This window comes from Sinocyclocheilus grahami, unplaced genomic scaffold, assembly GCF_001515645.1.
Source record: "Sinocyclocheilus grahami isolate Dianchi unplaced genomic scaffold, SAMN03320097.WGS_v1.1 scaffold414.1, whole genome shotgun sequence".
Taxonomy (NCBI): Eukaryota; Metazoa; Chordata; class Actinopteri; order Cypriniformes; family Cyprinidae; genus Sinocyclocheilus; species Sinocyclocheilus grahami.
Genome location: NW_015505593.1, coordinates 170,854 through 183,562, shown reverse-complemented (window position 1 = coordinate 183,562; position 12,709 = coordinate 170,854). Strand labels below are relative to the sequence as shown.

The window sequence follows — 12,709 nt, the reverse complement described above, 5'->3', positions numbered from 1 at the left end:
GCCAGGCTCCATCACCACCCAATCACAACGATCCCTCTCACCTGAGTTCTGAGCACCTGCACCTGTCACTAATCAAGCACCTCATCAACCAGCCTGCATAAAAGCCAACACCTCAGACACCCTCATTGTCCGGTCTCGTAGAGGACTAGAGGACTCAATGACTTTGCTACTACTTCCATTTGAATACTTCCTGCATTACTTACCTCCTGTGTTCCTCTCCTCGTCTCGGTGGAGCTTGCAGAAAACAATTTGATTTAATTTTTTTTATGATTTTTTAACATTTGTCCGTATAGCAACATTAATGGCATTGGTCATGGTTTTGGTAAGCAATTATTAAAAAATGATACAGTATAGTGACATGATAATCACCACCTGGGAAAATGCAGAACAAGAATCTGGTGGAGTTTGCAGAAAACAATTTGATTTTACCTTTTAAAACATTTTAAAAATGTCCGTATAGCAACGTAAATTGCATTGTTCAGGATTTGGTAAGCATTTATTAAAAAAATGATACAGTAAAATGACATGATAATCACCATAGTGGTACCTGGGGAGATGCAGAACAAGAATCTGGTGGAGTTTGCAGAAAACAATTTGATTTTACCTTTTAAAACATTTTAAAAATGTCCGTATAGCAACGTAAATTGCATTGTTCAGGATTTGGTAAGCATTTATTAAAAAAATGATACAGTAAAATGACATGATAATCACCATAGTGGTACCTGGGGAGATGCAGAACAAGAATCTGGTGGAGTTTGCAGAAAACAATTTGATTTTACCTTTTTATGATTTGTTAAAATGTGTCCGTATAGCATGAATTACTCATGAATTTTGAATGCAATTATTAAAAAATGAAACAGTAAAGTAACATAAAATTTACCACAGTGGTACTTGGGGAGATGTAGAACAAGAATTTGCAGAAAACACTTTTTTTTTAATTAATATTCAATTCCAATCAAGTGTCTCAGGCCAAAACATGCATAAGACATTTTACAAACCCATGCAAATGTTTTATTGAAAGTTTAATACATTACATACAATTAAACAGTAAAATACCATTAAATAAGAAGTGCCTGTGTAATGTGTTTTTAATTAGCTTATTATTATCGATTAATTGACTGTGGTTTCAGTTTGATACGCGCTCACACCCACTCTTAAAAAAAATAAAAAGATTTGCAAAGGTTTCGAGGCTGTATGGCCATCACTACCACGCAACGCCATGTAGACGCGCAGCAAATTTTTAAGCGTAGATGGCGTGACCGCGCTTTTCTGAAGCGCAGATGGCGTGATTGCAGTGCAAATTCTGATTGGCTGCCGCGCGGGATGCTGCACATCTATCAATCTCAGCAGAAGGAAAAAGACGTGATCAGCACTCATATTTGTTTGACAAATTAATGGCCTTTTTAACAATCGATATATCGATAGTTTGGATCGATACGCCCATCCCTAGCATGCATCTCCCGGTGATCACCGGTGATCGGATCTGCGCAGATTTTGCTCATCTCAAACAATTGCAAATTGGTCAGAATTATTGGCACTCTTAGTAAATATGATCAAAGAATCCTGCAAAAAATAAATCTGTACTGTATAAAATATCACAAATCTCCCTGAAAGAGGATGTGTGTCTATACTGTCTTAATACAAGGTGAGGAGGTTAGTTTGAGTGGCCAAAGACTCTGCACAAAGATCTCGTCAAGTGATCTCCAAACTCATTAGGCATTATAGGAGAGACTCAGCGCTGTTATTGCGGCAAAAGGAGATTGCAAAAAGTACTGAATAAAAGTGTGCCATTAACTGTGGCCAATGTGTATAAGAGAAAAACATTTATTTCCTAATGAGCTCCCCCCCACCACCTTTTTGATTGTTTATCAAAAAGGATTAATAATGCAGATTTATTTTCACAGGCTTCTTTGTTCATATTCACCAAGGATGCCAATAATTATGACTACGACTGTATAGCATATGCAAATGTGCAAAACTTGCTCATAACTTTACATTTTTTATTCGAGTGTGTGAATGTGTTTTGCCCCACATTCTCTGCAGCAAATCTAGCCTAACTGTGAGCACACAAGTTTCTTAATTTGTGATTTGTAGAATAGGATTTGTGCACTTCAGAATTTGAAAAGGTGTAACTGTTGTGTTGTGTTTGTTAGAGAGAATGAGTAAAAACAAAAAATAATAATTGCAAGTCTTAAAAAACTTTTTTTCCTCTGTGACTTCAAATTGACCAATATGCATGTGTGACTATTCATTACAACTACAAATTCAACTAATCACAGGTGCTCAGGTTTGCTATAATAATACCTTCACAGAACATGGTAGTAGTCAGCCATCCATGCAAAAGCAGAGGTCAGTGTTGTGTACTGTAGGTACAGCTGTCCAGGCCAACATCTGATGTGCTGATGTCCTCAACTGTCATCCCAGAAAACCTGCAATAAAAACAGTCGTTCAAAATCCATCATACATTACCAATATAATAGGGCTGCCCAATCCTGTTTGTGGAGATCTACCTACCTGCAGAATTCAGATCTGACCCTGATCCAACACACCCGTCTGTAATTGTCGAACTGCTTTCATTTATGTGCTGTGAAGTAAAACTTAAACAGTAAAACTATTGTCGTAGAGGATAATTTTATAAAGTCACTATATTACTTTTTAAATGATCTCATTAATAACTTTGTTAAATAATATTAGAATTGCTAACAGGCGAGTGCTTATGAGAAAGGCATGCAACAGCTTTTTAGGTTCATTTACAGTCATTTACATTTGTATCATAAATACATACTTCAGTAAACGTGGTAAAATATGTCCAAACTGATGAATATTTTAATAGTAGTAGAATATCAAAATTACAAAATTGCTATCATGAGCTGTTTGAGTGTAAGCGTATAGAATAGAGACAAAACACAGCTAAACCCTCCATCTAAATCTTCAAGTCAAAGGAGTACTAGTTATATTTAGCTATATTTAAAAGTAGGGTATCGAAAACTGGTTCCATTTTAGAACCGGTTCCAAATTTCCAAGAACGGGGTATTCCATAAGACGCGTGCATTTCAATTCTTCTTAACGATTCCTGCGTTCGCATTTTAATGTGATTTAAAACGATTTAAGTGCAGGAACAGAAAGAATCCTGTATAGTCATTTATCCTATATAGTGCTTGCATAAAGCAAGTAGAGCATGTAGCTGTTGTATCTTTGTAAGACATTGTAAGCCCTCCTTTAAGGCACGACCCACCCCCCCCCCCCCCCCGGTTATAAAAAAAATAACAAGTGGGCTCCCCCAAAGTCCACGGTATAGTTCGAACACTGGCTACGATTAACCGGAGACCTTCTTGCGCATACAGAGCGAGCAGATACAAAACGTGTAGGGCAAGGGGAGATTTTTTTTTTTTAATTCCAATAAAATGTGTGTATTACGATCCACCAGGGTGGACTATAAAACTATGAAATTCACCTGCCATGTTTACGCACATTTGGAGCTTGGCAGGTGTTAATTTTCTGGCCTTTTTATGGGCAGAAACAAGCATCTCACCGCTGGGAACTGGCGTTTCTTCTAGCTTTCTTGTATTCACCTTGCGTGCAAGTAACTTTATTGGTGCTGCAGAATCTTTCTACCTTAGATCAGTTTAGTCTATGTGAACAGATCTAGTAATTTATTTCGCATCGCCTTGTTATTTGTTGTGAGATTTAATCAGTCAGTGTGAGAATGTGAGACAGAGCCTGAAACAGGGCTGGTATGGGCATTGGTGGGCTGAGCCCATCCAAATGTCTGCATTGCCCACCCAATCAGAACAAAGGCAAATAAATACAAGTACAAATCTTTTATTTATTTTACAATTTGTGCAATAAAAGCAATCTGTGTGTTGAGAAGTTTGAGAAAGACATGAAGGCTGTCCCAATATATCATAAAATAAAAGCAGAAAATTGCAGTATTTTTCAGTTTTTGCTTTATGCTGCGGAAAAGTAGCCTGACAATCATACAAGCGATAATGGGTAGAAATATTTATGTAGCTACTATCAGGGTGCAAATTAAGGGGAGTTTAATATGTATTTTCATATTCAGGTAATTTTAATTTTTTCTTTTCTTTTTTTTCTTTCTCTCAATGATTTTATAAATAATTGTACACTGGAAGGTATATACCAGTACACCATTTTGAGATCGAACACTGCAGACAAATGTCTTTTCAGGTGAAGTGGGCCACCTCTGATTAAAAAAAAATGTATCCTGTAATTAGAAACTATAAAAACACATTGTTTTCAAGAGGGATGTCTGAAGAACAAATAATGTTTAAAATAGAAATGTAAGGATTGCACAGAACACACCTGTCTGAGTGCCATGAATATTATTTTTCCAAAATTTGTACGCAGCTCAAGATGTATTAAAGACATCTCAATATGATTTTAGATGCTGGTTCTTAAACTTTTTAAAGCTCCATGTCCAGATTGTTGAATATTACACATTTTCAGTGGTTGAAAACCAAATGTTGGTCACTTTATATACAGCTGATGCTTTTCATATATAATGTCTGAAGAATAAATAATATTGAAATTAGAATTGTAGCTTGTTTCCCTCTACCAAAGCAACTGCATAGAACATACTAGAGTTGGGGTACTCGGACTCGAGTCTGGTCTCTAGTACAATTTTTTTAAAGGACTCTGACTTGTCACTGATGCATTTTTACTCTGATTTGACTCGGACAATACAACTTAACCACTGATTTCTAGTAGTGTCCTCTTTTGGAAGGCCAAACAAAGTAGTTTCGCTTTCACAACTAAACACAGCACCACACGGCGGCCTTGAGTGAGCAGCGGCGGGCGGGCTTGCGGCAACCATGTGTGATGACCACATCCTCTGGACGATCCTCCAGTAATTATTCATCAAAAATCAAAAGTGGCAAGAAGCAATAGAGGTTTGTTTTGCTACATTTAAATGGATATTGCGTTTTTCTAGTTGTACAGTTTAAAACAATGTTAAGATACTAATAAATAATAGAGTTTTGTTGGACTCGGACTCGGCTGTTTGGGACTCGGACTTGTCTTGGACTCGATTGGTTAAAGACTCGCACTCGACTAATGCCGAGTTCACACTGCACGATTTTAGGCCGAGTTTTCACTGGCCGACAGGTTTTGCGAAATCGCCGACAAATGCCCGAAATCGGAGGCAAATCGGTGCTCGTTCACGCGAGTGACAATCATGCAGTGTGTACTATCAAAGACACGATCTGATGGAATCGCCGATGCCAGTGAAATATTTGGCATGCTAAATATCTGGAGATGTCGCCGATTCACAATCACGCTGTGTGCAATGAGTTCTAACTGAAAACTACATCAGGGATGACCTTCAGCCAACGAGAGACCAAGATACAGGGCAGTGGGAAGTTCGGGGAGGAGTTATAGACCAGAATATCAGTATTTTAATAGATATATGAACAATTATATAATACAGAAACAAGCACAAACATTTGCTTGACCAGCCACAACATCAGCATAAGTTACTGCAAAATTATTTACCTCCAACTCACTTTGCAGAACACCCAATCCCTGTTCCCTGTGTCTCCCTCCTGCATAATCTGTTTTTCTTTTTCTCCTTGTAGCTGGAAATCAGCTCACAGACAATTTGCAGGCTATATATATATATATTTTTTAATAATTACAGTCTTGCTCGAGAACTCCGGTCTGATGCACGCGGGTTCTCGCGTTATTTCCTTGTCATTTCTCGCGTGTGTTTTGTTGTGAAACGTAGTTTGCGGACCAAACAGAGCTGTCGGCGATTCTTCCTATTGTGAAGTCATACAGTGTGAAACCCCCTGTCGCCGATCCATCGTGCAATGTGAACACAGCAGCAACTGAATGCTACCCCAGATAGTCACGCAGTGTGAAAACAACGGCGATCCGACGAGTTTGAAAATCGTGCAGTGTGAACTCGGCATTAGGTGGACCGGAACCCAACACTAGAACATACCTGTCTGAGTGCTATAATGCCCTGAAATGGTCAAGCTGAGGCACATTCACTTGTGCTCAGTAGTCTGTTCATATGATTCTATATTTGAATTAGTTTCAGGGATATTGAGGAAGGAGGGATTTTGTTCATTTTAACAGCCTCTGAAGCTACCAAGAGTTCAAATTTGCAGTACAGTAACTACAGTACATGTCTGAAACAAATCCCACACCTCATAGGGTGGTGTGGTTGCTTTCCCCACACACATCACTAAAACAAGATTAATCAAAGATCACCTGGATTAAATATTAGAATTTCTTTCTCTTATTTTATTGTTACAACACGTGAAACATAGTCATAGATCAAGTAATGTCACCATTGACATATAATGCAACAAAGATTGCTAAAGTCAATGGATTTTACTAGTAGTACCAAATTGTGTGTAAAAATAGCATAATGATGCGGCAGTCTTTCTGAAGTCATTTTTGCACTCCTGTAATTTGGCTCAGAATCTCTGGTGAAAATTGTCCTTTTGACCCCTTTCTACAAAATAGTGGATTACTCGGTGAATATACTTCCATGACAATTAATATTTTGGCTTTCATCATATACTTGTTTATCTTTATCAAAAAAAATATTGACAAAATCAAAAATTTGAGCTCGGGAAGTTTCTGAAATTTGGTTGATTTGACAATATGACCCTGCGAATTAGAAATGAAAATCTGAATGACAAATGGCTTACTAGCTTTCATAATAAGGGAGTCCTTCTTTGAGGTGTAACCACAATCACCTGGTTCATATTACAACAGGCAAAACTATTTTATCATTGAATAATGTGCCTTAAATAAAAGACCACTGTTATGCTCTGAAAGTGTAAACCCACTGAAAACAGTACAATCAAGCCACTTTACATAATTGCCCACTTTACCGGAATACCTCACCCTTGTAGCTGGCAAGAACCGGCTACATCACACAGTCATTCGTTGTCCTGACTCCTAGAGTTGGGGTACTCGGACTCGAGTAGTTTTTTTAAAGGACTCGGACTTGTCACGGATGCATTTTTACTCGGACTTGACACAGACTCGAGCCTTTCGGATTCGGAAAATATGTCCGAGTCCAGGGACAGTTGACGGGAATGTCACTGACTCAATGCATTATCACCAAAGTGATATTCAGTATTTGCATGTTTTTAAATCTTGTCCAGTACTTGAAAGCCGACGGGTTTCTGTGCTCACACACCGAAAGCGCGCTCACAGAATAACGCGCATCTCAGTCAGTGTGCGAATGCAGAGTTCTCTTTCGCTTACGTTCTCTTAAGTTCTGTTATTGCTACACACTTACACGAAAAGTTATGTCAAACTGCCGTCTTGGAGACTATTCATGTAAATGCAGTCGGTTTTGTCTTAAGTGAACTTGAACAGTTGGGAGAAATACAGATGTGTCAAAATATTTGATCTATGCGTCAGATCTTAAAGCAACAGCGGAAACCTGCAGCCACGACTGCGTCATAAATGTTAATCAAACCAAAGAAAAGGAGAAAATCACTCACTGCTCTTGACTGAATCATTTAACTTTAATAAGAATCATCTATATTTAATGTATACAGTGAAGATTATTTTTTACATTACTTCATGAAATGTCTATAGTAGGCTATTTCTAGAAGCCTATAGGCTACTATCTGAAAAAAAAAAAAAAAAAAAAAATTTTCATTTGTATTTTTGAGTAATATATTTATTTATCATTTAGCTTGTTAGTAATACTTGGAGTGTTTACTTGCCTTCAGTAAACTTGAGAATGTTTTATTACATTGGTTTATTATTATTTTGCTTTTGTATTAGTGGCAGCTTCTAGCTTCAAAGAAAACGTATTTTTTTCAAACATCTTTGCGGCAATAGTTTTTATGGGTCCAAAATCACTTTGGGTGTGCATTATTTTGAATAATTCAATGGCCCGTCATCAATTATTCCTTACATAATGTAACTATAAATTCATTCAAAAATCAAACAGGTGTGAGTTGGCAGTGACTTATGGAAAGTACATGTAGGGCTTTTATACACAGTGTGTGCCATTGTACAGACTAGGTTTATCCCTCACAGCCTCATTTTCATTCAACAAAATAATTCAAAATACCCTAAGGGGTCCGTGTACTTTGGCGTCCATTCATTTCTCTTTCTTTTTTTTAACCCAGAAATTAAAATGCAGTTTATTCTTTAATGGTTCAAACACTGATGAACAGAATAAGCAGACACAAACTCATTTTGATTATTCAAAATTCATCTTTCATTGAAAATCATAAAAATTATATATAGCTTGTTTTTTTATTGAGATAAAAGGTGCATTTTCTGCTCTTAAGGTCCCATTCACCAAGATACCTACTCCTTTACCCCCACTCTTGAATTTATACATTTACTTTAACACATATGCTTTATTTAGAGTTCAATTGAAGAATTGGTTAATTAGTACTCAGATTTGTCAACACTAGAATTTTATATTTGCTAGCTATCTTATTGTTGTTTGTATCTTGTTTGCATTGTCTTTATTTGATCCTATTGTTTTTAATAGACTTCTGTATGATTTGTACTATGTAATTATTAAGTATTATTATTTTCTAGTATGTATTTTTTTTTAGGGTGACTTGTAACATCTTGTCCAGAGACTATGGATGAAAAATAGCCTTTGGCTAATTCTGGTACATTTACAGGAATGTTTTATTAATGTACAATGTTCCTGTCAACTAAAAAAAAAAAAAAAAAAATTAATAAAGTCAAGCCCCGCCCTTTAATTTTTCCCATTCTAAAATCGGTTTAATTCTGAAATATGTCACAATACATAAATCAATTCAGCCATAACTTCTGTTACATGACTAAGTTTGCTAAGTAAAGCAGAACACTAATTATTAATCAAAAATCAAAATGGCAAGATGCAATAGAGGTTTGCTTTTGTTACATTTAAATGGGCACTGCATTTTTCTAGTTGTAAAGGTTAAAACAATGTTAAGATACTAATAAATAGAATTTCGCTGGACTCAGACTCGACTCGTTGTTTGGGACTCGGATTTGAGTCCGACTTGGCCCATTTTGGACTCTGACTTGTCTCAGACCCAACGTTATTGACTCCTGCATCATGTTGGTCAGCAACTGCAAGCCAGATGACATACAGGTCCGGGCCAGGCAGAACAGTTTATCTTTCCATGAGGTAACGTAACTCTGCCATAGTAACATCTAACATAAACGCTTGCATTTTCAATCTTATGCACTTTACTTACTTATTCATGGTATTAATTTCATAGTTGCATTAATTACTTTCATCTTTACACTAGTGGTGATATTTGAATTACAGTACAAATTATGCTGTAAATATCTTACAAATACTTGCGATTGGTCAGCCGACAAACTCCCTCAAGTTTAAATTCTTTATTCAACAATCCTCCTTGTGTGACCAAAATTCACAATTATTAATTTGGTGTCATCTTTGAGAAACACTACACCATATAGAAGTATAATTATATATTATACCTAATCTAGTGAACAGCATATGCTAGGGCATTCCAGGGCCCAGTTTCATGGTTGCCATAAAAATTCCTTAGGATCTCTGGGTGGAACAGCAGTGGCTGAAACAAAGAGAGGCCACAAAGATCCATCGAAATCCATTTTTGTTATTAATTTCAGTTTCAGTGTATTTTCAGTATCTTTGTAATAGAAATTAAATGTTCAATTTCTTTAACATTACATTTGATGATGGACAAATATTGATATGGAAGAGACCAAGGGCACCCAACCAGAGAACAAGAAAATTTTATTTACAGCATACTGAAATCCTATTTAGGAAAGCATGAAGTACATTAAAACAGTGATCACCATTAATTAAAGAACAAATGTTTAACAGGTGGAGACCTAACATATTCAGTGTGGCCAAATAGGTTTTTAGTAAAGATATTCAAAGCTTGGTTGTTTTAATGTGTAATGTTTTAAACATACGTGATGCTTTAAAAATGTAATGAGCTTGTTTGGTTCCAGACTAAAACAAATTTTAGACCGAGAAGTTTAATTTTACAGAGGGCTCATTTTAAACTCCATTTAAGAATAAAAGAGAAAGCGTGAAGTGTGAAGGCAGAAAGGAGCAAATGAAAGAGAGCATAAAGACATTAGAACAATTGGTGCAAGATGTCATCTACTGCTTTTAATACTTTTTCCACTCTACATCGTCAGGTGGGTTCATCTTTACTTTCCTTTTACCAACATCCATCCAATTGGTGCTGAGGACTGTGCCTCCTGATTCCATCTATGAGAGAATATTGAAAATGTACAACTTTACCGAAGTTGTATGACAGCTGAAAGGTTTGAAATGAAGACAAATGTGCCATTCGTTGCATAAACGACAGCAGCTCAGATTTTTGTAGGCTATCATTCTTTGAGGTATTAACACATGGAATCTTGTTAATTGAGCAAGGATTGATAGAATTGGACCTTTAAATTAATTTCCTTTTTAACACAGAGTTACCAAATTTCTCACAGAGCCATACAAATCGAAAACTTGCCTTTCATATTCTACATAATTAAAGTTTATAAAATCTTAATTTGGTCTTGTTGGCTCTTTTTCCGGTTTACTTTTTTCACACAAATTAATACCATTAAAAAATGTGGACAGTTAACGTGACAACTTTAAAAGAGATAACACAATCTTTATGCATACATGGGCAACTCTCAGGTACTTACAAAGGACTTGTTCATTGCCCGCTTGACTTCATCTGAGCCATCTGAGTAGATTTGCTGGAACAGCTTGTTGAGGGCAGCGTCCCCCTCCAGCTTCTCGTTCTTTTCCTCCTCCTTTATTTCACCTACCACCATGTCCCAGTTGCGTGTGTAGTGGGAGGATGATGGGTACTGGTCTAATAAATTTAGAAGGAGATAACAAGAGGTAAAATAATAATAACAACAATAAACTGGCTTAACCCACTTTGGCATAAACGTGAGAGAAAATGATAGCATGATTCTGTGTGCTTTTCAGTACTGACTGGGAGTAAAGTGCTTCACATTAGAAAGTGTGCCTTCTCCCTGCAGTTTCTCCCACTGTACAGCTGCAGTCTTCTTCATCTTAATCTCTATCTGGAAAAAAAAAGATGAGGAAAATAAGAGGAAGAAAATGTAAGTATTAGAAAACAAGTGCCTCTCTCAGAGAATGCACACCTCAGGAAAGACAAGAACCATGACAATCAATTAGGGTGTGTTGAATAGAAATGGCTATTATCTTAGCTTAATTAGAAAAAAAAATCTGGCTTTCTGAAAGGGACACACAATAGAAACAAGAGCTGTGGTGTGGACATTTTTAGGAATATGAATTGTAAAAAATGTAATTGGCAAAATGTAACAGTGTAACAATGTAACAGAGCCCTGCATTTCAGGCCGGGCCCCGACTTTTTTACGCCCCCCGGGCCGGGCTTCGGGCCAATTTTCACGCCATAGTTCAGACGCGGGCCGGGCCTCGGGCCTGTTTTAGGCTTCTCCTTATTTTTATATTTTAGACATCCATCAATTAGTGATGAAAAAAAATTGCCGTGCTGGTGGAAAAAACACGAGACCGTGCTAGCGCCTCGACTGTGTTTATTGTCCTGCCAGCAGCAGTATGGTGCGTACCGTCAGCGCAGCTGAAGAGTTCTGCATTCAAATGCACACAATAGGCTCAAGTTTGCCGCAAAGCACCAGCAAAAGTAATTACCATAAATGTGACAGGGGGAAATATTAAGAAGATATTGGAGTTATTTACTAATAAACTATATGGTGCGTACCGTCAGCGCAGCTGAAGAGTTCTGCATTCAAATGCACACAATAGGCTCAAGTTTGCCGCAAAGCACCAGCAAAAGTAATTACCATAAATGTGACAGGGGGAAATATTAAGAAGATATTGGAGTTATTTACTAATAAACTAGTGTTTTCTGAGTCGGTGTCGCAAGGATGAAGTTGCCGATCCTGATTCACCGTCTCCCCGGACGTGCCTTTAGAGAGAAGTGCATCTTTATGGATTATGATGAAAGAGTTTTTGTTTTTGATTTGTTTTATTTCGTTAAGTAGTAATTTAAAGCTTTCTATAGATATATTTATCATGTCTGTGAGGCATGTATTTGCCGAGTTTCGGTTAATTTTTGTGAAGCACTCCTGTTCAAGATGAGATGGCAGAAAGCACAATGTTTTTTTTCTTTATTTTATAAAAGCACAACGTTTTGTTGATATTGTGAGTGCACACAAATAAAAGTAGACCCTTTACAGCTACGAATGATGTATTACTCTTACCTTTATGAGCAAAAATGACCGCTTATCCACTGAAAAAAACGCAAGTGATCGCGCTGGCGCCTCCATGTCCTGCTAAGCGTCTCCGCACAAACTATTGGATATAGCGCACATTTATCTAGGTTTAACGTTTAAACATTGATATATGCTTGAACTGTTTTCTATCTATAGATTTTATTTTAGGCAAATCATGATGATGAGCTCCGTCAGGCCAAAGAAGATGCTCGCAGGAATGGGGACAGATTCTTGTATAAACAGGCCAAATACACACTGGAAAAGGAGATCAGAGTGGCAAAGAGGAATTATACTGGAAAGTTAAAGAAACAATTATTTTCCAGTGATCCTGCTTCAGTGTGGAAAGGTCTGAAAGACATCACCAATTACAAGACACCATCCCCCAGCACTGTGGAGAATCAACAACTGGCAGACGATCTGAACGAGTTTTATTGCAGGTTTGAAAAAACACCATTCACACCTCCTGCAACCC

At 37.1% G+C, this 12,709-nt stretch overlaps 1 protein-coding gene across 2 annotated transcripts in view; it reads right to left on the bottom strand.

Annotated features, from left to right (window-relative positions):
- Positions 1 to 9,575: 9,575 nt before the first annotated feature.
- The window catches only part of sugt1 (SGT1 homolog, MIS12 kinetochore complex assembly cochaperone), an 83,456-nt gene continuing 80,322 nt past the window's right edge, over positions 9,576 to 12,709 (bottom strand). For both annotated transcript variants that reach the window (XM_016232590.1, XM_016232591.1), the window contains exons 11-13: positions 10,953 to 11,043; positions 10,654 to 10,826; positions 9,576 to 10,219 (exon numbers count right to left, since the gene is read on the bottom strand). In XM_016232590.1, coding sequence (XP_016088076.1) covers positions 10,118 to 10,219; positions 10,654 to 10,826; positions 10,953 to 11,043 — 366 coding nt within the window. In that variant the 3' untranslated portion in view covers positions 9,576 to 10,117. The remainder of the gene's footprint in view (positions 10,220 to 10,653; positions 10,827 to 10,952; positions 11,044 to 12,709) is intronic.